Genomic DNA, 24,503 nt, shown 5'->3' on the forward strand with positions numbered 1-24,503 from the left:
GTTAAGACTTATATCAACTATATCTACTGAAGTCCCCCTAGGTAAAATAGTTTCAGAAGAATTCAGAACAATACATTTAAATCGTCTGTACAAGAAAAACTTGATGGTTAAGTGCACATGTAAAAGATTCTAAAATGATTTCAAGATACTATTTTTAATACTGTGAATCTGACCTATGTCTCTAAAGCAGAGAGCAAAACTAACAGGTAGTTCTTAAATTTCCCTCCTTTCAGCTTGCCTAGCAATGGCAAGATACCAGAGCACTTTGTTCAGCAAACCTGGACAAAGTGGACCAGAGTTTCAGCAGTAAGTATGAACATCTGTCTTTGGCAGGTTGTTAGTAGGCTTTTTTATATTTTATCTTCATTACACTTTTTCTTTTTTCTTCCTGATTCCAGTTACTGCTTTGGTTTTTGTCATGCATTTGAGATGTCGTCTCTCTGGGTACGATTCTACTCTGCCAAGGGGGAGTTGGAATCAAAAACCCCTCGGATATGGAGGGGAGGAGTTGTTCAGTAGTATTGTACAGCCGCTGTTGCCAGGCTTGTACCCACTTGAAAAGTGTGGGCTCTTGGACTTGGCTGCCTGACACGTCCAGCTGATGTGGGCTGGCCTAGCATCTGCTGCATTCATTGTGTTTAATGCTGCATCCATCTGTTTTCTGTCAAAGCCACTGCCAACAAATTACTAATCTATTAGAGAAACATGGAAATAAGACTGCGCTCCTCATTCCTGGCAATTCCTCTTGTATTTTGTTTGGCTTTTATTTTGCCTTTTTTTTTTGTGGTCTGGGAAAGGTATAAGAATAGCTAGTACTTGAGGTATTGAGGAAATGCTTAGGTAAAAAAAAACATGGAAAAAACATTGAAACTTGTTTTCCTTACTGAAAAGATACCACTTCCCTGTGCTCTTGGACGTGTATCCCTGGAGATGAATGATTAGGAGCAATTTTAACTGAGCCACATATTTTTATAGAGAAGATTCCACTGGTTTTTGTGTGTTGTGCTTACGCTGGAGAAGCCAAAACACCAAAGAAGAGATTTTTTTGTCCCAATTCAAAATAGCATCAAAACAGCAATAGTATTTAGCATTGGTGTTTGTTCCTCCAAGCGTGCTGCTGAACCGTACTTCGTAGGCCCTAACTGACAAAACAAACTGGCTTTATGTAAATTGGACTGACGGTAGCTCCCAGTGATTAGGGATACCGGGTCTGCTAGTCTAGGGAGGGAATTTGCTTCACTTTGGGAAACAGTGTTACTAATAGCATGTACGTAAAATGTGTTAACTGGCTGTGCGTAATCTTTGAGCGCACAGACACGCCATCTTGCTGCATTACAGTTTTCTTGCACAAAGCAACTGGAAAACCAGAGCAACATCCGAGTTGTGTGTTACACCTTTAACACTAAGCAGAGCAGTATGAAACTAGTGAACCCTTCAGTTTGTGGTCACATATGTTGGATCAGAAGTGTGGCTTTAGCAGGTCTCAGCAACCAAAACTCTGGCTAGGGGCGATAGCTCGCTGAACAGAAAATAGTCTGCTGCCAGCAGCCGAGCCTAGGGGAGGAGGAGAAGTGACAGGGCAGTCTGAAGTCAGCATGAAGCTGAATCTGGAGCCTTTCATCTCTGTTGATCCACATATTGGGGATCCTTCTGTGAAGCCCCCCAGGCAGAAACTTGGTTTCTAAAACAGAAGAGAGTTGTTGCTCCATTTCCTTGGGAAGTGTAGGTCTCTCGCGTTCTTGCTGAGGAGAACTTGTAGCAGAGTGAGTCAGTTACCGGGTGGGGACGAGGGGAGGATTAGCCAAAGCACGGCAGCAGGAGCGTATGAATTAATTATGTGTGCATTCAAATGATGGATGAGTATATTTATTTTAAATATAAACAGGAGTTGCATGCCACCGACTCCTCTGCCTGGTAGCTGAGGCCTGAGGAGAGACGTGGCTGATCTCCACGTTCAGAGGAAGAGTCCAAGGGCTGCTGCCTTTGAACAAGCGTGGGAATATCTGAAAGTAGTCAGGAAACTCTGCTTTGAGGCATCCCACAGGGAGGGAACGGGTCGTGTTTCCACTAATCTGGATGAGATGGAAATAAAGACAAGTCAAAACTGATGACTGAAGTAATGTGATTTGTTTCCTAAAATACTTTTCTATCATATCTTTACCTTTTTTTTTCCTCTTTCTCATGCTGCTTGGGTTTGTTTCTGTAACACTGAATGCTGTACACTCGCTTTTTCTTGAGCTTTCAACATGATAGAAAAATCGGCACTCAAATGAGTTAAGCTGCTGCAAGCGGAGCAGTTAGCTCCAGTGACAACGTAGATTGGGGTCAACCAGGTTTTCATGCCATCCTTCATAAGGCATCTATTTATATTAGCATCTTTGTACTATTGCTGATTACTCTTGAAATACTAGTTTTCCCAGAGGAGGTGCGCTGTAAGCTACCACCCTTTCTGCTGGCATAGCCAACTTTGAACTTACCAGGAAGGCAGCGTAGGGCAGGAGGGAGCAGGAATGTTTCTCGGGGCCCAGCAGCCATCCTCACCAGTCCGTGCCAAAGCATCTCTGACACAAATGGGCAGAATGGTTAGGAGCAAGAAGCTGGTGAGAATAGCCTGTTGCTGAAATTACAGAAAGATGAAGAATGAGAACATGAAATTACAAAAATAAGATTCTCCCTTGAGCTTATGTAATGGGTTTCTTACATGCCATGTATCTCTTTACTGCATAAGGCGGTTTTGTACTGTGTGCTGTGTTGTTAACCCTCTGGAGGCTGTGCTTCTCTCTATTTGCTGTTATCCCATGACATATATTAGGCAGAAAATGTTTGAAGGAACATGAAAATCAGATTCATAGGATCATTCAGGTTGGAAGGGTGCTCAGGAGTTGTTCTTGGCTGACCTTGTATTCAAATCGGGGTCAGATATAGGATCAGAGCAGGTTACTCGTGCATTTATCCAACTGGGTCTTGAAAACCTCCAAGGAGGGAGACTGCACCACCTCCTTGGGTAGCTTGTTCCACTACTTGTCTGTCCTCATGGTGAAAAAGTTGTTCTGACTTTGAGGCCAGCATGGTTCACTTTAGTTCACATGTAAGCTCTGCAAGCCGCTGATTTCCTAAGTAGAACTATTTGCTCAAGTTTAATGTTGTTCTCTGTGCTTTTTATCATTTTGTTCAGGAAACTACTCCAGACCACCAACGTACAGCGGCGTGCCCAACACAAGTTACAGTGGCCCAGGACCCGGCATGGGTATAAACGCCAACAGTCAGATGCATGGACAGGGGCCAAGCCAGCCTTGCGGTACCATGCCCCTGGGACGGATGCCATCAGCTGGGATGCAGAGCAGACCATTCCCTGGAAACATGAGCAGTATGACCCCCAATTCTCCTGGCATGTCTCAGCAGGGAGGCCCCGGGATGGGCCCACCCATGCCAACTGTGAACCGTAAGGCACAGGAGGCGGCTGCTGCAGTGATGCAGGCTGCTGCAAACTCTGCTCAGAGCAGGTATGCATCCAGGTGAAAGGAGTTTCAATGAGTAGGAATGTTTTTCTTGCCATTTCTGAAGTAACAGCACTGCATAGGTGTATGCATATGCATTTATACATGTTCTGTCTGTGCCCTTATCTCTGGGAGGAGATGGCATGTGGGAAGAATATTTTTCCTTAAACATAAGGGCAAAGCATGCTATTGTGTGTTTGAATTATCCTCTCAAAAAGCAGCTGTGACAATGGAGATGACAGCCACTTCCAGTTTGGTTCTTGGCGCTGTAGGCTTTAGGAGAACCCACAGGGTTCCAGTGACATTAGGAGTCAAAAACAAGCCCTCTGCAACTTAAAATTGATTAGCTGGATATATATTTTTTATCTCCGGTAGAGAGAGGGCCAACATGTCCTTGGCAGCTTGCCCCTGCCAGAGAGTAAGGAAGGTTATGAAACTGCCCATCAACTCTTGCATTTACTGCCCACATTGTGAGCAGCAGTGCTGATGGCAGTTCTTTTCTACGGGATGTTCTTGTTCCTAGGCAGACATGCAGAGGCAGGAAGGAGGGCAGGCTGAGGGGAGCAGCTGGAAGGGAAAGGCAGAAGGAGGCATAAAAGCAATCTGTAGTTAGCTGGAGTTGATCACTGCCACTTACGCATTCATAAGAGAGAACCTGCAAACAGGATTGTAGAGGTTGGAGCCATCATCTGTCTTCTTGTCTCCCCTTCGGGCAGCATAACTGCATGTTGCTGTTCGTGCATGGGTTTTGGCAAAGGCACTTTTCTGTCTGTGGTTATTCTTCAGATGCCTGAATACTTGCAATGAAATCATATTTTCTGTGGAAATTACTTAATCTGAAAAATTTCCCATTTCCCTGGACTCAAATAACTCCTCGTGTATTTATTATCTTTTTCTGTTACAAGAAGTTCCACTACATTTGAGAATTACACAAAGCTGGTTGCACTGTTCTGGTGAGCGTGTGTGTGTGTGTGTGTGTGTATTAAGCATCTTTCATTTATTTATTCATTTGTATACACAAATGTACATATATGCATACAAGTATTTATCATTCAAGACCAGTGTTTGTGGACACTAGAGTTGCTCTAATTCCAAGACACAATGTAAAACTAGAAGTAGGAAGCTAATGTGTCCCTGTATCTGTTGCTTTCTTGTTTTGCGAGTTTGGAAGGCAGGTGGCTTCTAGTGATAAGCAATAGCAAACTTTTAAAACAATAACAGTGAATTTAGTGTACTTCTTGTTCAGTAAAACAGAACCACACTCCCTTAAAATAGACCATACTCCAGCAGATATCTGTGAACCAGCAGTCTCTTGCTTGTGTTGGTTGTTTTAACAGACTTGTCTAGTAGGATTTACAAAAGTCTGCTTCTGTCTGTCTGGTTTAGGCTATAAGCTGATAGGTCAGGCACAAAGGAATAAATGGGCCATCAGTGCAGCTGCAGGAACAGTTTCTTTATAATCATGTAATGAAGGGAAAAGCTCACGTTTGTTGGTCTTTACAGCAAGAAAAGACTTTGTGTTAAGCGGAAAGTATTTGGTTGTGATTCAACTTACACTTTGGGCATAGTGTGTGGTGTTTGATCAAAAACTAGGTTAAATGATTACTACTCCTATCTCACACCTTCCTCCCAAGTCAGTTTTGTAAAACTGCTTTTGATTTCTAGCTTTGCCTGGGCAAAACTGCACCATTTCAGAGCCTTTCCATCACACACTACCCATTCCAGTGATCCAGCACCTGTGGAAGGGCGGAACAGTCATCGAATCTCTGTTGTAAATACTGGCAAAAGGGCTATTTATAAACTGCAAATTGAGCGAAACCTGTCACACCCCTCTGATGCCAGGGTGCTTGCATGTTGCAAGCACACTGTTTTCCTCTTTGATCTCAAGTCAACTGTAGGGGAGAAAGCATAACGGCTTCTGGCTATTCCTGCAAGTCCTCCATACTTGCATATGGAAGGAATGTACTTGACAGTGATTCGTATTTGTGATACAGAGCAAATCCAAAGAGGCTGTTCTTTTCTTCTGCTTTAGGCCACCATACATTAGGTCGCCTGCTTATCCCAGCCAGTCTGAGGCTGGCGGACGCCCCATGTTTTCTTCACAGCACCCCAACTATGGCAATGCTCAGGCTCCCTTGATGCACCAGCCTGACCAGTACGGGTAGGTAGCAATGTAAACTGGACTTGCTGTGGGACTGTGGCAGATTTTTTTTAATGTTTATGAACATGCCATCTGGCTGCTGAAGGAATATAAAAATCATGTGAAAGATACACAAATACTTGCATTGTAGAGGGGATTTTAGTTTTTTGTTTTCTTTTTACTAATGCCACTGTGACAGTACTATGAAAATCTGCGTGTCACTCGCTCCCACACCTGCATGGCTTTTGGCATGGCTCCGTTTCCTTGTGCCTGAGAGGGAAATGAAGAACCTCATCACTGAGAAGGAATGAGATCCCTCCTCCTCCTGACCCAGGCATCGTCTTTCTCCCCTCATCCTTGGTGTTCTTGTCTCACAGTGGTGCTGTGCAACCCCGTTTTCTTGATTTGGTGGTGGTAGTGTCATTGCTGCGTGGACAGTGAGCTGCAACCCCCAAAGTATGATCCCTTTCTGAGAGGTGGTGTACTGCAGGAGTGATGATGACAGGGTTTCTTAACAGGATTTTCAAGAAAGCTTTATTACACTTTAATTGAGCATGCATGTGTTTGAAAAATTTCAGTTAGTCGCTAGAACAATTTTTAGGAGCACTAAGTATCCAGTATCATTCGCCTGAAATGCAGCTACTGTTTTCTCACCAGAGTCCTTCACACTGTGATTTCTGTAACTATATCATAAATTACAGCACTGGGAGAAAGTATCTACACTGGCTTCCAGCCTGTTGCTCCCTCACAACCAAGTCCAGCTTCACCCTGAGATTCAAGTTTCATGGACTTCCCTGCCATCATGTTATTCCAGTTGTTACCTCCTATATTATTTTCAATATGTATTATTACTTATATTATCTATAATACCCAAATTACTGCTGCCTTCATGGTTATTAACAAGTTTTAGTTACCAGTTTTCTGTAGGTGCTTTTGTTTGTTTTTTTTCTTAATAACATCATTCATATATGTGCATATGAAAAAGTACAAAGCAAAACAAAAAATTAGAACACAAGTCTACTGGTTCTCCTGTCCAAAAAGCAAAAATTAGTGAAATGGGACAGCACTCGCATCATACTATTTCGTCTAACTGGAAATACATCCAGTGTTATATGCCAAAGTGCATGAATAGTGTCCAGCCTTTTTCTCTGAATGTCTTGAGTTTATAAGATTCAGATGTGGGGTTCAAAAACTGTTGGATTTTTATTACTGTAAAACACACCCCTCTATGTAGAATTAAGAAGAAAATTAAATGGTTCTGTCAGAGTCATGGTTACACAGCAGTGTTTCTGTACAAGTTGGTTTTGATCCCCTTCAAGGTCAACTTGTTGAATCAGTAGCCAAGTATCAATAGGGGAGAGAAATTTATCTTCAGCTGTTAATCCACAGGATCTGTCCTTTACCAGCTCAGGAGTCTCATTTAGACAGAGAAAGCTGGTTTGCCTCTGCCTTGCCAAGCCACGCTAAGCAGCTGTGTAAAATGAATTTAAATGGCATGCATCAGAATAAAATCACTTCTACTGGGGCAGAAAATCAATGTTTGTTAACCAGGGCTGGATGATCAAGATCTGAGTGTCAGCCAGTTATACCTGGGTATCACCCTCAGTGCAGACCACCACCCTTTTAATTAGAGAAGATAAAATCATATAAATAAAAGTGGTGGCTGTGGAAGATACTAGGTTTACACCATTTGAATTAGCCTTTGACCTCACCTTGAGGCCTGCTCTATGTTAAGCTTAGATTAATTTCTACAGCTACATAATACCTTCCTTGTAACCTAAAATCTTACAGTGTGCTAGTCTGTCTTGTGCACGCAGGCCAGTGTTTCCCAAATGATATCTAGCATGTCAGGCTAAAGAAAAGAAAGGTGTTTTTAAGACTTCTTCATTGAACCTGCAGTACCTGTGGTTTCATGCTACCCAGGATATTTAAGCTTGGTCTGGGTAACAGTTTGCAGCAGGCAATGCTAAATAACTCTCTAATCCCTGTATAGTAATTCCCCTTATTTTCAGGGACACAGCATGAACGAACTGCGAAAGAGTGTTTTCCTCTTTATATCTGTCTTGGTCTCAGCACACCCATTGACTCGTAAGGACTGTATGTTAAAGACCTAATATATCCACTGAACTCCAAGAAAAGGCTTTTCATAACTTAGGTTGGCGTTGGCCAAGGCCCCAAGGACTGGTTCTGTTGCTGGAGGTTAGAACCCAGCGGAGGCCTCTGAAGACCAGGTGGCTCCAAAAAATAGTCTTTTATCACACTGTAGTTCTTACAACAATACATGTATTTATAGTGATAGATAAATATTTATGTGTACAGACCTCCAACACAGTAAGCCTTCAGTAAAAGCAAACAATTTTAAGCAAATGAGATAACATTTTCCCTGTTGATGTGAAAGGCAGCAAATTTAGCCAGTATCTTCTAGTACCAGCCAGTTTTGAGTTCTTCAGTTTGTAGATGCCCAACTTGAAACTTTTCAGGACTAGGTGTTCACTGTCTGTGAGCTTTTGTTTCCTACAGTAAGTGCCCAGTACACACTTTTGAAAACTGATTATTAGGTTGACACCTGAAGTCAGCAGATGTTTTTGGAGCTAGATGCTCATCATCATCATCATCATTTTCAGCATCTCTTGTGCTAGCAGTGAGTGTCATTCCGAGCATGTCTTCTTAGCAGCTGAAAGTGTGACTGGTATATGGAAAGGTAAAAACGTAGTTGCGAAATAGCTGGCTTACATACTGTTAGCAGTGTGGCCTTAGGAAGACGTAATTCAGTACTAGCTGGCTGTAAAATACACCTCCAACTGGATGCTAAAATGAGCCTCTTGCTGGTGCAACTACAGTTATCAATACCTGAACTAATCACTACAAAATGAGTTTTGATGTGCCTACATGAGGAGCAATCCTATCTTTGAAGGCAGCGTCTTTGACCTCAGTGTACTGTACCTTAATATGATTCTCGGGATTGCATGTTGCGATTTTGTAAATTAAAGCAATTTTTTTTATAGATTGAATGAATTTAGAATTCAGTGTCATTGATTTTAGAGGAGACGATTTAGACATAGTAGTTTATTAAGCTGAGGAATTGGGATCCAGCTTAGCTATTTGCAACCTCTGGCCATTTTAAATCCTGGTCATTGGGTTGCTAAATTGAGGTGGATATTTACATTATCGTCCGCTGCTCCCCGTGCCACCTGAGAAATGGTGTTCAGTCTCTGTAGTAATGTGTGGTGTTGCATTGCTTTGACATACTTTTAGGCACTCTAGAATGTGGTTCTGGTTCTAAACTGCTTAGCAGCTGGTTAGATACTACAGTCTCGTCGTGGTGAGGTCAGAAGAATTTAGGTAGGTTTTCATTCAGTCCTAAAACTGATCTATAAAAGCTGCACCGATGTTAGAGAATTTCTGTTGTACAGAGAAACAGTTACAATTAGTGTAAATGAGTTTAAAATGTGCATTCTATATGTCGTCTTTTTAGTCTGTGTGTATATACATGCACATGCACGCTTGCGCACATACAGGCAGACTAACCTTCCATCAGCATTTCTCTCCTGCTATGTATGTATAATTCATGTTCCATGTTGTGCACCGATGTTAGAGAACTTCTGTTGTACAGAGAAACAGTTACAATTAGTGTAAATGAGTTTAAAATGTGCATTCTATATATCGTCTTTTTAGTCTGTGTGTATATACATGCACATGCACGCTTGCGCACATACAGGCAGACTAACCTTCCATCAGCATTTCTCTCCTGCTATGTATGTATAATTCATGTTCCATGTTGCTGGTGCCAGCAAAGCACTTTTTCCATATTATTTTCTCCAACAGCAGGGTAATGCAGCACTGCTGATGGACTAGAGGGTACTGGTGAGGAAATACAGTAATGGACATGGTGCATTAAAATGTCAAAAGGAAAAAGAACGAGGCGGAAATAGGGAATAAATTTTTTAAAAAGAATAATAATATAAATAAAAACCAGAACTCTTTTAGGTGTTTTACATCCTAGAGCCTGTCAATTTCTCTGCAGTATTTTCCAGTCTGGCCCTTTTCATCTTGAAACTTGGGTTTAAAATTCTAATTGTGATTTTAAAAGCTGCGGTTATGTGGCAGGAAGACTTCAAGTGCTACAGTAAAACTTACCGTCTTTAATCCCTGGAGAGAGTATATATTTTCCATTGTTTTCCCTTTTCCCTTAAGCTTGGAGGTGCTGTTCTTCTCTGCTGGGAAGTGCAGTGGAGTGCAGGAAGGTTAAGTACTCATTCAAGTTTCTTTGCTTATTCAAACCAGGCTACTACTAGATGAAAGGCTGCCAACTGTGAAATCCCCAAAGTAAACTAGGCTAAGATAGGACTGGTAGTCATAATTGGACCCAGTGCTGGGGTACATTATCTGTTGCCTTTGAAATAAGCCCCTAGCAGAAAGGCTCTTTCTGCTGGGTCTTTTATTTAACATTCAGTCACAGGGAAGGAGTTACTCCTGTTCAAATTCAGGCCATTCGCAGTTCTCCAGTCTCAAGGTGTCTCATCATTTCCCCTCTACCCGGCTCCTCCGAACACTCCCAGACTTCGGATTTCCTTTAGGGATCCTTATGCATCACCATGAAATGAGCCCCACTTTACTTTCTGTTACTGCTGTTTGAATATCCAGGCAGTACATTCCAGTCCGTGAAACTACATTTGGCTTCCAAAATAAAAAGAAGTCCCCATATAGTTTCAACTGGATAAAGTGGTATTGCTTCTTGGCCTAAATGGCTGTATGGTGTTTCTGTGAACTCCAAATAGCTGCTGTGCTTGCTCCACCTGAGGCTGGCGGCATTTCAGTAACGGGTGGAATATTTTCTCTCTACGCCAAGTTTCTGTGTGATTTGGGGGGTTAAAGTCCAAATATTAATGCTTACTGTAACTGTAATTTCTAAGGGAGCTATTAACTAGTATCGACATATTTTTCTTCAAAAGGACCCATGCTTCTTCCCTCTTCATGAGAAATAGTCATTTATATCAAGCTGATTTTTTTATTCTTTCTTATTTTGAAAGGACACTTCCTTTCCTTATGTTTTGCTTTTCAAAGCAGAACCATATATGGCTTTTCTCTACAATGTATTAGGAGGGGTGAAGTACAACTTAGCTTATATGTATTTACCGTAGTAAAGGGAGAGCTGGAAATCGCGCTTTTGTGATTTTTTTTTTTTAAATGGAAATGCATTTTGTAAATCAGCTCAAAATTGCTGATAAAATCGTATAAGGATTGGAAGAAACTTTACACGCTGAGCTAACCAAAGCCATTTCTTGTGGGAGACTGAGAGAAATATATTTTTATCTGGAATTTTGTTTTACTAAAAGGTAAATCCATCATTTTGGAGCCCTGGATGTCACTGTGCTGCAGAGCTCGTGCAGGCAACCAGTGATTTGGGGAGACTTTTTTTCTTTTTTGGTTACTCATCAATCAAGTAGACTGCTGTATGCTGTTCATGCCTTTAGAGATTAACCACAGACCTGAAGAGTCCTACTCCTTCCCTCCTTCAGAGAGTAACCATTCTTAAACTGTGAAAGCAGGAGTATGTTGGGAAGGAAGGGTGGTTTTCAGAGTCATGAATGAGAATTTTCAGTCATCTTAGAGACAGTTCTAATTCGATTATCATTGTGTCAGGATTATTTTTGGCTTGATTTGGTTATTTAGGAGAGCTGTTGCTGTCTATAGAAGTACTAATTATTTTGAAACAAAATTGCAGTGTAGGGCTCTGTGTAGTTTATTAACATTCTGCCTCAGAGTCAGATGTTACGTAGAAATTCTGTACTTCAAAAGGTGATCTTTAGGGCATTAAGACTGCAGTACTTCATTAATTGTTATTGTATAAAAGTAAAGAATAAGGGAGGTCTTTAGATTGAGTACTCTTTCTTGGGTGGCAAGAAATGTTTCAGATGAGGAAACTGGATTTTCACACTGTTTGTCTTTTTGCCTATTAGCCAGACGATCTACTAGTTTAAATCACAGCACTAGTCAGGAAAAAAAAAAAACAAAAAACAGGAGAATAGCCATCTGTTTAATGGGACTCATGAAGAAAGCTCATTCCATGACTGCTCTGTGTGATTTGGCACATACATTGTGCAAGTACAAGACTGTGATTGAACAGCCTAAGATTTTTGTGACAGAAAGGGAGAGACATAAAAAATGGTAGGAGGGTTTCAGGTTTTAGAGCGGGCTTAAGGTTTTAGGTTGTTTTGCAATGGTGATAGTTGAGAGAAAATTAAATGATTTTTTTTTAGCAATGCTACCTGGGGAAATAGGAGTGGGAAGAGCCTTTTACTTTATTGATGGAGTTCAGATGGGAGCATCGGTTCTAACTGAACTTACAAGTAACCTTGTAAGAATCATATTAAATGGTAACATAACAGCAATAAGATTTTTTTAATGATGGCCAGCAGTTTCACTAACACATTAAATACCTGTTGCAGTTGTCACAGTAGGTTTCAGGCATCTTCTGAGCCAAAGATGAAGAAAAGAGCCAGCTGAAACCATGCTGACATATGCACCACATTGCTCTTGTGAAACTGTCTGGAGTGCCAAAGTGCCGAGACTGATGGTAATAGTGGTAGTAATAATATTGATAAACATATAACAGCTCCAGGCTATTGGGCAAAGATAGGTAAGTGCAAATGTGTCTGTTGGGAAATCCCTTTGGAGAACTTCCTCGCCATGCTGCTGCACATGCAGTTGTGTTCAGTGCTGTCAGCCAGATGACATTTTACTATGAAAAGATAACACTGAAGAGCTGGCATGAAACGATCAGGATTTTATTAGGTTTTCAGTTGGCTGCCAGCACAGTGAGCTCCGTGGAGCTGCAGTGGTGCTCAAAAACGGTACGAGGGTGTGACTGAACATCGTAAGAACGTGGTGAGAGGCGGCCGGAGGTCTGCATACCCAGGTGGAAGAGGAGGGAGCTCAGGGGTCAAGCCTCTCCTGAGGCAGTGCCGCACCGGAGAAATTGAATCAGTGAAACACGCAGTGTGTCCTTAGCTTCCTGTAGCTTTTTAGCACCACGCTTTAGTGACCTCCTGGCTGTTCGTGTGCTGGGAACAGACCCTTGCCCACTTTCAAGTAATCATTCTGGGAGAGAGTTCATAGGGCCTTCCGACTTTTTAATAAAGCTATTTATAAACATGCACAAAAATAGAAGGTGCTTAGTGAGATAGTCATATGAGTCATTCCCATTTGGATATCGAGTCACACCGGGCTAAGTCACCCTTCTTGGCATTCTGGTTCAGCTTGGCTGCATCATGCCATACAGGGCAAATTTCTTTTTTCACTATAAACCCAGTTCATGCATGCTCCTGCTTGCCGGACAGATTACAGTAGCCCTCTTTTACCCATCACACACTCCACTGGGGCTAAGAAATGTATCTCCTTTTAGTCCTCGGGTATTATGTCTGATGGGGACAGTGTGCAAGCAGCTGCCGTTAGAGCTGCTGTTTAAATCCATGTTGTCAGGAAGGTAGGCAGGGGTCACTAAGAGCGGAGCTTCGATGGGATTACAAGCCATTTGACTTGGCATGCTTTTCAGTAGTCCCATGTCTTCTGTCACACAGCGTTATATTGTATTTGTCCAGTACAGGTTGCACTGACTACAAAGGGCTTAGTTTGTTCTTATACAAATAAATTCAAATGCGGAGATCTTGCTGCACTTGTAAGAATGCTGTGCAATAAAGGCATTTCAGGGAATCCCCTGTGGGTTTGAAGACTGGTGACCAAATGCTGCAGTCACCGTGAAATTCAGACCAAAAAAACTTTAATTAATACAAAAGAAGCTTTATAAAAACAAAATTAAATAGCTACAACCTAAAAAAAACCCCAAAAAAACCCAAACAAAAAACCCCTACAGTATTTCACTAAATATCCTTCATGTTTTTTAGTCACACACCCTTATATCATTAGGATCAGATGAAGTTAAGGATTTATTTTTCTGCAGGCTTGTGCTATGTTTTCCTCACTGTATTCAACTTTATTATTCTTCTGGCCGTATTTCAGACCATTATTAATCTTGGATCTTTTCCTCGTTTTTTGTTATCTGTAAAATGGATAGGGAGATTTATTCTGATCTCGGCATGCATTCAGCAGTACAAATGTTGTGTAGCTGTGTTGTTATTAGCATCAATAGTCATGAATTACACATGCCTCTTATGTTGCTCTTCCAGTGTTTGATGCGGTGTGACACTCCTGCATTTTACTGGGCTTTAAATGACTACCAAGTAGTAGCGGGTTGGGCAGATGTTTTCACTGGAAAATGGTTAATGTGATGACAACAGCATGTAAACAAACTAAGTTTTTGTGGCTGCTTTTCTGAGGGGCTGAGCATTGAATCAGTCCGGTAGGAACAACTAATTTTTAAGCTGCTTCTCCCTCCTTGATTGTTTCTTAGTGAAATCCAAGTAAATGATGATGATGCTAAAGGCACATGTATTTGCATAATCAGAAGAAAAAGAATATATTTAGAAAGGCTATTTCTGTTACTCTTCCAAAAAGTATCTTACACAATAATCTTTAGATCAGCCAGATGAAGAAAACAGGCAGTGTGCTTGTTCAGATTGCAGTGGATTACAAGGTGATGAGCACTATCACATAATTATGATGCTAGAAAATTATTCCCCATTTTAGCATTGCCTTTTAGGCCTGGTCATTGGGAAGAATAGTTTGGTGATGGTTCTGTGTACCAGGTGTCAGCAGACATACACACGCACACAAATGCATGCACCCTGGTACAAATCTGGATGCTTTTCTATTATGTTTCCTCGTGTTTTTTCAGTGTCTTTCAGAGCTTTGGCCTCCCTTTCTCACACATGCACACACACAGAAGTATAAAATTCTCTTTTTCCTCCTAACCTGAAAAATGGATTTTATCAAAACCTCATGGCAGACCTAACTCCTGTAACATCACCAGCTTTCGTGGTTGCTTTCTTAAAACTTTGTTACTGCGGGTGGCGAGCTTCCCTGCTGAATAAAGGGAGGAAATTTAAATGGAGGTTACTACACTTAAAATAGCAGCTTACAAGGGGTGGTGGGGATACTTATCTTTCACATAGAGTTATGTTAAATTTGTTTGTTTTATTTACATGAGAATTGCCTTTAATGCCTCTTACGGCTGCTCAAGCCAGTATTCAGATTTTGTGTGTCTTGGCCTTTGCTGACAGCACTGATGCACCGATGAACTTCCAGTCAGAGCAAAGTAAGCAGTGTTGGGGTTTATTTTCCCTTGCTCTTTTCTCCCTCCTCCAGTTCTCCGATATCCCCTGACAACAGAAACGGTTTCACTTCTCCAAGGAAGCCTGTAATGTAGCAAGAAGGAAAATCCATAACAAAAGAGCATATGTATCTGCATGCACATGTTTATGTGTAAATTCTCCAGGGAGAAAGCATTTGCAGGTCTCACTCCTGAATTACTCTCATTATAATAACCCATTTGGTGTCAAAGTATGACAGATTATAAGCGCTTAAGGCTAGTCCCAGCTCAAGACAGATTTAAATGAAGTACTTCTGGTTATTGTGCAGGTCACTGTGTTTAAATAACAACCCCCCAAATCATACTTTGACATTTAAAAGAGAGAGGAAATACTGTCATGCTGCAGACCTGGCACAGATAAGCACTGGGCAATTTGGTCAGTACACTGTGATTTGTGAGTGCAGCCTAACGCAGTCATTTTCACAGTTTGTAATCAAGTAGCCACCTTAGCAGTGTGTCAGCATTAAAAAAAAAAATGTTCCTTTTAAAATGTTTACACAAATTACTCCCCTGAGGTGCTACAGTGCATTCGCTGCAAAACTGATGTAGGTTAAAGATCTGGAGCAGAAATGGCAAACTTCCGTGAGCTTGTGGGCTATTTTTTTTTTCACCAGCCAATTGCTCAGGTGGCCAGGTCACGGTAACAGGATGATTTTTCAGGTCCAGTGCCTAGGGCAGGATAACTGGGAGAAATCCCTATGTTACATGAGTGCTATGGGAAGTGTCAGGAAGCACAGTGCAGAGGTGCCTAAATAATAATAATTAGTGCAAGCTTGTGGCCACCAGGAGGTCACACTGAGGTGTGACTCAGTGGCAGCTCTTCCCTACCTGGGCTGTGTGCCCCATCCTGGCTCCCGTCCTTGCAGCACTGCTCCTTCGGCATCGCCCTGCTGTGCCACACTGCTAGACTGGGGCTCGCCCTCGGAGCCTGGCCCTGCCTCACAGCAGTGTGCATGAGCAGAGGAGCTGCAGGAAGGCACATCTCTGGTAGCACCCTGCTTTTGAGGCTCCCCTGTGAATCCCTCCCTTCCTTCAGACAGACCTGGCTGAGAGGCTCCACGTTCGTGCTGGAGGGACCTTCCCTGTGTTTAGTCTGGGAGTAATGGCTCTCTGTATGTTCCTCCCTACTCCTCCTCCTGCATCTCTGTTTCATCTCCCCTCTCCGGAACACCCATCATCCTCCTGGCCCTAAAAACCTTTGGCACCTAGTGAGGATGCTCCCAACTCTTGTTGTTCATTCTTCATTTCCATCTACTCTCCCTTCCATTTCCATCTTTTCTGCCCCAAACTCTCCTCACCTCCAGCCCTTCTAGACTCTCCACCTCTGAACCCTTCTTCTGTTCCCTACGCATTTCCGTGCTCAACTCGCCCCTGTGCTCAGGCTGCCGCAGGGCTCATTACAGAAGCTGGATCATTTTTTCTGACTGCATGAAGGGCTTTGCTCCAATGTTACAGGTTTAGATCGAGAGGAGAGCACAAAGTGTCAGATGCCAGAAAATCCACAGAAAGTTGTAGAACTTGATCCCTCTGCACACAGCAAAAACCTGAGCTTTGACATGTTTCCATATGAAAAGTTGTGTCTTCATTTCTTGTCCTGCTGAGAAGCATAATCCACTTCTATCATCGTCCATAGCTAAACCACACCTACCTCTGAACTCAATTTTGTAATTAGTTGTCTGTTCAAATCTGAGGAAGACGACTATAAAAACCTTCATCAGATGGCAACACTGAGGAGACACTAAATCACATACCAGCAAGTATTAAACACAAGGGCTGCAGAGTGACTTCTGTGTGACAGAGACAACACACTAACCTACTGGTGATTTTAGGTCCAATTAAAGGAAGACATCTCAGTATAAAAGAGATTGCTTGGCAGCTGTGATCACTTGTGTGCTCCATTGTATTGTCAGTGCTTTCTTACAATTTCTTTGTTCTGCTTTTTAACAATGACCAGATCTCGCATGTCATCTCCTCTATTTAAATACATGGACTTCTGCATTAGCTCAGAAGACACAATTAGATCTGATGCTACTTGTTTTGCAGAAAAAAGAGATTAAGTGCAGGTTAAGCTGTGGGTAGATTGCAAATGAATGAAAACAAAAGAGCAGAACAGGACCCTCTTAAAAGGGAATGTTTTGAATTTGACCAGTTGTATTTTGGACCCGATAGTACACCAGACTATCAACAGCACAATGAAGTTGACAGTCTAGGATCATAGGGTCATTCAGGCTGGAAGGAACCTCAAGAGGTCTCTGGTCCAACCTCCTCCTCACCAGGTTCAGCTGAGAGCTCAGGGCTTTATCCAGTTGGGTGCTGAAAACCCCCAAGGACAGAGATTGCACTCTGGGTCTCCAGATCTAGTGCCTGCCTGTTTTCACTGGGAAAAGGGTTTCCTTACATCCAGTCTGAACTTCTCATGTTTTAGCTCTTGCCCATTATGTCTCATCCTCCCACTGTGAAGAGCCCGGCTTCATCTTCTCGCTGACCTCCTTTTAGGTGCTGGGGGGCTGCTGTTAGGTTCCTCTCAAAAGCTGCCTCTGCCCCAGGCTGAACTAGCCCTCGTCCTTCAGCCCCTTCAGGGTGAGTGCTCAAGCCCTGACCATCTAAGGGGCCCTCTGCTAAACTCACTCCAGTTTATCGTCATCTTTCCTTTACTGAGGGATCCAAAACTGGACATGATACTGTAGATGGAGTCTCATGAGTGCTGAGTAAGGAGAGGATCATCAGTTCCCTCCATCTCCTGGCCCTGCTCCTGGTCACACAGCCCAGGATGTTGTTGGCCCTCTTTGCTGCCAGGGCACTCTGCTGGCTCACGCTTAGCTCCCCATCTGCCAAGATGCCCAGGGGCTTTTCAGCAAAGCTGCTCCCCCCGAGTCAAGCCCCAGCCGGCACCGCTGCAGGGGGCTCGTCCTTCCCAGGTGCAGGACCTTGCACTTATCCCTGTTGACTTTCATAAGATTCCTGTCAGCACATTTCTCCAGCCTGTCTAGGTCCCCTGGGTGGCAGCCCTTTCCTTGAGCGTAACAACTGGCTCTGGCATTACGCAAGTGCTGTGAATTACTAAATTGTCAGCAGAGTAAATAAACCACAGAAAGCAAGCAGAGTCCCCCCGTTCCCGTTTTTAATCTCTTCCATTTGCTGAATACTTGGAGATCTACTTGTAGCAGTAGAGCAGAAAAAAGAAATGTGTAGGCTTAAGTACAGTGTTTAAATTGATAGCATAATCCTAAATTTGTATTGGCCCAGCTGCTTTCTTTCCTGAATGGGAAAAAATAGGTGATCTGGGATCACGGTATTGGAGGAGTTAAAGCTGGAAAACACCTAACAGGTCATCTAGTTCATATGTAATGCAGGATTTCTCTGACCAGTACATTTTCTAATGTGTTGTCTGTTTGCAGAAGTGTCAAGTGCTGGGGTTTCCTTCATTCCCTTGGAGGGTGACCGCATATACTCAACATAAGTGTTTCTTTTCTTAATTTCTTCCTATTATTCCTGTGCAGAAGTGTCAAGTGTTGGGGTTTCCTTCGTTCCCTTGGAGGGTGACTGCATATACTCAACATAAGTGTTCTTTTCTTAATTTCTTCCTATTATTCCTAATTATCACTTGCGTCATCCCTAAACAACCCAGCCATTGGTGTTTATGTGGTAAATATTGTAAAATTGTATACTTAACTGGGTTTGTTCTGCTATAGAATTCATAGCCGGTCAGTTGAATTTTTGCCATTAGATGTCACTATGTGTACAACAGGCTGTTTTTAGAAGACTTGATTTTTATTTAGCCTCCCAGAAAAATGGAGGAGGGAATTGGGAGATGTAGGAGAGAGTCTGGTAGCATGCTTTGAGATAACTACTTCTTAAATAGTATGTTGGATATGCCTTTACTAAAAGCAGCACAGAAGGAAACATAAGATTTTTGACTTAATTCCAACAACCAACAGATGATGCTGTGACCTTAAGCATATATAAATATGTTTAGCAGCTGCTGTGTAACATATTTATAAGTGTTTAGTGACCTGGAGGTTAATCAAAATGAGTTTGGTGATCTCAGCTCAGTTCTTAATGGACTCCACTTCATATTATAGCACTGATGCAGCACAATTTGTCACAGTCGGCAGTCTTTACTCAAAGGAGGCCCACTGTGGAGTGAGAATTAAAGTCTGAAGTAATACCTGATTATGTCTCCCTAAAGAAACTTTCCATTCCAAGCCATCATAGAGCAGAATAATATGTGGAGGAGCTCTGTACTGCGCACTGCACCCAATCTCAGGATAAAATAACATTTGCTCTTACAGGATGTCGCCTTTCAGTGTTACTGAATTAGCTCACGCGTGCTGCAGTCAGTGCTTTGATAGGGGACTGGGGAAGGACAAAGTTCTGCCAGGGATAGTGCTGAGTCTTTTCACTTGCTGGGCTCTTTCCAGAGATGGAAAGCTGTGTCAGTTCCAAGTGCGGCATTACATGGGAGGATGGAAGGGAAAGGTATTGCCTTGCCAGATGAAATTTCGGAATTAGGTTCTGCCATTCAGGTCTTTCTGGGTACAGAAGCAATTTTTTTAGACTTCAGTTGTTTTCTTGCTGTCTTGGCCAAAGCTAGTATATTCCTTTTATTTAATTTCCACTCTCCATCTAAACTGGAAATAGTTTCCTACTTTCTGATTTAGAGCTGTTGTACAGCAGTATGCTTTCATGAGCTACGATTGAGATTGATGTCCATAGCGGGTAACATGAAATAGGTTGTACCTCAATTTGAGACAATGAACAGCCCCGCAGCTTAGAAGATATACATGCTAGAGGAAGTAATAGTATTGAAATATTAGTAGGTAAAGACCAATTTCAGCTTACCTGCACGGTGCGTCTCTCCTGTGCATTTTTAAAGCAAAAGGATATTGGAGAGAGAGATACCTGTAGAGACTTCTGTCTTTTCCAGAATCCCAGCCTCACTCCATAAAAGAACCTTTCAAAATCTATTACTTCTTTTTTAAAGTGTAAAAATGACTTCCTTCATCTTCACTAGTAACTTTACCCAGTAACGGAAAGGATCTCGCTTATCCAGCATAGAAAGAACTTTTCAGTTAACTGCGTTTGTTGAAATACAGCAATTCTCAGCTAAAAAGGGGGGGTGGGGGTGTTTAAGATACAGTATTTACATAAGAAAAGCTTGATTGTGTGACTGAAATCTTTTAAAGTTGTTGCCAAATGGTCCTGCTCTTCTCTTTTCCCTTTGTAATTTTCCCTTGGAGCAGTGCACCACTGTGCATTTTAAATCTTCTCCCTCCACTACTCATTGCAAGCTTCATCAGGGAAATGACATTGTATGGCAGTTGTCTCCTTCATATCAAAAGAAAGCCCTTGCCTCTTTGCAAGAGTGAAGAAAAGTTTGTCTTCAGAGAGCAAAGGACAAAACTGACTTGGAAAAAGATGCTTTATTTAGAAAACACCGTTCTCTTTTCCTTTGAAGAAATTCACAGTGTGTCAAGAAAAATTAGGCCAAATAGTGCTTTAATGGTCTTCCTCCTGTACCTCCTAAAAAAGAAATCCGTTTCTACCAATTGCGTTAAGAGTCTGCCATAGGTTTGGAGAAGACAAGAAGCCATTGAAGTTATTCAGGGTTATTGGTTTGGGGGTCGTCTGTTTTGTTTGAATACTGTATAATAATGAAAAGGAGAATTTATACCAAAACTCCGTCTTGCTACCAGGACATGCAGCTTTCCCTGCCTGTAGGATAAAATTAAATGCTTTGTTTTTCGTGACTAAAAAAAGCTGACAGGTACCAAAGCTATGTAAAGGGGTGGTTGTTTCCTTTCTTGTCTCCTTTATTTGGAAAAACAGCATAAATTTACAGGGGGTACATTGAAGAAACAGGTCTGAGTTTTGTATTTTCCTATGTGGGATATAAATATACAAGTAAGTATATTTTTGCATGTGTTTTTAATTATATATCTGAATTTATATGTGTAAATCTATATCCATATACATATCATAATATGTGCAGTCTTCAACTATACCAAGAAAAGGTAGATAATTGTATTATGGATTAAAAGAATAAAAGCTTATTTTTGAAGTTGGATCACTCATTACATCGGGTTATTCTGCTTATTTGGATTGGATTATTTTCTTCCTTGTGCCTCAGTTTATCTATAGCATTTGATAAATCAAGTTCAAAGCGTACTTAGATACTTTTTAAAACTTAAGTGTAGATAAGGTTTAGCCTTCAAAAATATTTGGTCTGAAGATCTTCACATCTGAAAATGTGGATAATTAGGTAAGGGCTTCATTCAGGGCAGTTTTTCAGACAAACTTAAGTCTCAGTTATGAAAGCATTATACCAATCCGTGATTAATTTTCAAAACCAAAAGAGTTCTGCTGAGGTTTCTTCTTTCAACAAAGTGTAGTATATACATGGTTTTTTGAAAGATTGGAGCTAGATGGCATGTACAGAAGATGAACATTATGTTCAATGCAATAACATCAGATACAGAAATCTGAAACAGATTCTACGGTACCCATTTTTCTTCTGGTCATTTCACTGTTTTTTAAGCTGTGGCAGGTAAGGATTTCCATTACGTGGTTGCAATTGCAATTCACTGGAATTTTTTTTATGCCAACACTACGTTTTAACTTTGACTCCTGATCACATTGCTGTCTACTCATAGGATAAATAATATGAGTTGTATTTTTCTGCTGATCGGTTGTGACGTATAAAGACACTGTATGCATCTCTTGAAATTTGTGTTCAGCCCAATTCTGTCTCAGATATACGGTAACTAATTCAAGACTAATTCAAAGCTCGCCATGTAGGTAAAATGAACTAATTGTGTGCCTTCTCCTTAGCTATTTGCAAACAATAGGAGATGTACTCTGTGACAAACCACAGCACCTTCAGCAACGAGGTACGAGGTACGTAATGAGACATCGTGTGTGTGCTCTTTCTCGTAGGCAAGGCAATTTTCCTGCCATGAATCAGAGCGGTATTATGGGATCCAGCTCCCCCTACACTCAGCCGATGAACAACAGCTCTGGCTTGATGAACCCGCAGGCTCCTCCTTACAGCATGGCACCTAACATGGTGAACAGTTCAACAGGTAATGGTGGGTAACCTTTCAGCAGTGGCCTTCCTCCAGAAATCTGCTTAACGGTACCAGCCCTGGGCCTGGTGGCAGAGGGATAGCCTTCATTCGATTCACCCCTGCTGGGTATTTTGGAGTGATTCGAAACCAGGCTAAGGTATTCGCATTTTTTTGTACAGTAACTCATACGTTTTTCATTAAGTCCTTTTGCACAGCATGTAGATGAGTACAATGTTTTGAACAGTTCCAGCAACACTCAGACCCAGTTTGACATAGGTCTTGACTAGCAAGTATATGTATATTTGTGTGTATGTGTCTGCAAGAGAGGGAAGGAGAAAAACCTCATCTTTTAAGAGGCTGCCGTTGCTTTTCAGTGTCTTACTTCCTAAGATTGCAATTTCAGATATTTAATGTGGTACTGGTTTAAAAAAAGAGATGTGCACCTGCTCTGACTCGAAGATGCTGTAAGCTGAGCACTTAAAACAATTACTCTGTTCTGAAAAGATAGGCCATGTTTACTGTTTCCAAAATTCATATGACCATATATAGGGTTTCTTCATTTACTTATTTAAATATCAGTATAGGAAATTTAATCATAGCTTCCTTTTGCAAAAAAAAGCATATTCAATATAGCTGCTGGATTTATCCTTCATATCATGACTTGTGAATTGAGAATTATTTGCAGCTTTGTGTGTGACTATGAAGACAGGTGGATGTAGTTCTGTGCAAATGTGCTTTATAGTCCGTATTCAGCTTGAACTTCTAACAATTATCCTCCATCAAGATAAGACTTCAGTAAAGATCAATTCTTTGATTGGAATGGGTTTGGATGGAGTTTCATCCAAACTGATGTGGATCCTCCCAAATACTTGTTCCAGTCATGGAGTTTCTGTGCATGGTTTACTGATTACATTAGCCCTTTTTGAAACGTTGGGGGTTTTTGAAGTTTTTCTGAAAGCTGGATAGGTTGTGCTAAGGTGATTTGATGTTGTTTCTTAGTCGGTTTTGTTTCTACTTTTGTTTATTTCTTTAGAGATGCCTTACTACTTAAATTGTATCTTACCAAGAGCCTGTGTTTCAGTATCTTCCTCTCTGCCCCATTTAGCCTGTTTCATTCCTTCATCCTTTGCCTCCTTCCCTGTCTTTCCTCCCTGACAATTTTGTATGTCCCTGCTTCCTGGGCAGAAAATGGCCACTATGGGATTCTAGTGTCTAGTATGTCCAGAGGGTTTCTTTCCTCTACATAGGAGCTCCTGAGACACTTAACAGTGTCTTATTTTTCAAGAATATTATGTTACATTTTTGGTTAGCAGAAGAAACAGAAAAGAAGCTGTTAATCAATAAGATTTTTAAAAAAGAAAAGAAAAATTTAAAAAAAAGGCTTTTCCAGTGCTGGCTTGGAAGCCATTGGTTAGTCCAGACAGCACACTTCACCGTCTGGATGAAGAGGGAAAAGCTATTGAAAAGACCATTAGATAATAGCTTGCTTTTCCCCCACCAGAGCTGTCCCAGGTAATATTATGTTTTGTTTGTGTAGTTATGTGTGTTGTCTGGCTTGCTGAAATAAAATTACTTCTGAGCATTGAAACTGTGCTATAAATTCTGTTTTGCTATTAGCAGAAGTAATTTTTCCCCCTTTTCCTTTGGCCCCCAGAGCTGCAAAAATAACCAACAGCAAACAGATGGCAGAGTGCCCTGCCTAAGAAGATTTATGTATTCCTGAGGAATAACCAGTTTAAAGGAAGATTCACAGAGGGTTTTTTGTTCAGATAATTCAGCCATTCGTTATTTCATACAGTGGAAATCTGTTCAATGCAAGGCCATTTATCCTAGCAGTCTTTTGTATGGGCTAGTCATACTCTTTTTATTGTGTTATGCATTCTGAAATATTGGATTTTTAATAATTTAAACATTTATCAGGGTTTTTTCTGCCAGTGCATTTGTGAGGTTTTCTTTTGTTCCAGTTTTATTAATTCAAAGATTACCCAATGGAAAGTAAGTATGAGATGAACTAGAGGAGTTCAGTGCACCTCTTTTCCTCTGTGTGTGAGCAGACATGCATCTAGATTGCTTTATGCAGCCGGCCTCCAAAAGCACACAAGACGGTGTTGGCACAGGGGGAACAAAAAGAGAAAATTAGGTGTGAATATACTGCTGGGGGCACATGCGGTGGGAATGCTGCATTTCCCCCTGTCCTGACTCATCCTTCTGCCTGGGTCAAACAAATGAAGGGCTGAGCTTAAGACAAGTGTAAATACAGTACTTAAAATGATAATGTCTTGAGCTGGGGGAGCACTTCAGGGTCAGCTCTGGCCCTGCATTTGATGAGGTGCGTTTGATGAGGTGGAGAACTTGCAGGTGATGCCTACTTAGGGGCTTGAAAACGTTGTTTTCTGTGGCACAAAGACCAGTTTGGCTATCTGGCTCTTGAGCCTTTTTCCCCACTAGTGTGAAGTCACAGTCTGTCGGATAAACCAGGGTTCGGTCAATGTGTAGGGCCAAAAACAAATGCAACTGAGCGGCTGCTGGTG

The 24,503-nt window shown here is 41.6% G+C and overlaps 1 protein-coding gene across 2 annotated transcripts in view; it reads left to right on the forward strand.

Moving 5' to 3' along the window:
• Positions 1 to 24,503, forward strand: part of ARID1B (AT-rich interaction domain 1B) — a 313,144-nt gene that overhangs the window by 246,819 nt on the left and 41,822 nt on the right. For both annotated transcript variants that reach the window (XM_009281433.1, XM_009281435.1), the window contains exons 8-9: positions 3,176 to 3,503; positions 21,842 to 21,987. In XM_009281433.1, coding sequence (XP_009279708.1) covers positions 3,176 to 3,503; positions 21,842 to 21,987 — 474 coding nt within the window. The remainder of the gene's footprint in view (positions 1 to 3,175; positions 3,504 to 21,841; positions 21,988 to 24,503) is intronic.

Source organism: Aptenodytes forsteri, unplaced genomic scaffold, assembly GCF_000699145.1.
Source record: "Aptenodytes forsteri isolate BGI_AS27 unplaced genomic scaffold, ASM69914v1 Scaffold82, whole genome shotgun sequence".
In the NCBI taxonomy this organism is placed as follows: Eukaryota; Metazoa; Chordata; class Aves; order Sphenisciformes; family Spheniscidae; genus Aptenodytes; species Aptenodytes forsteri.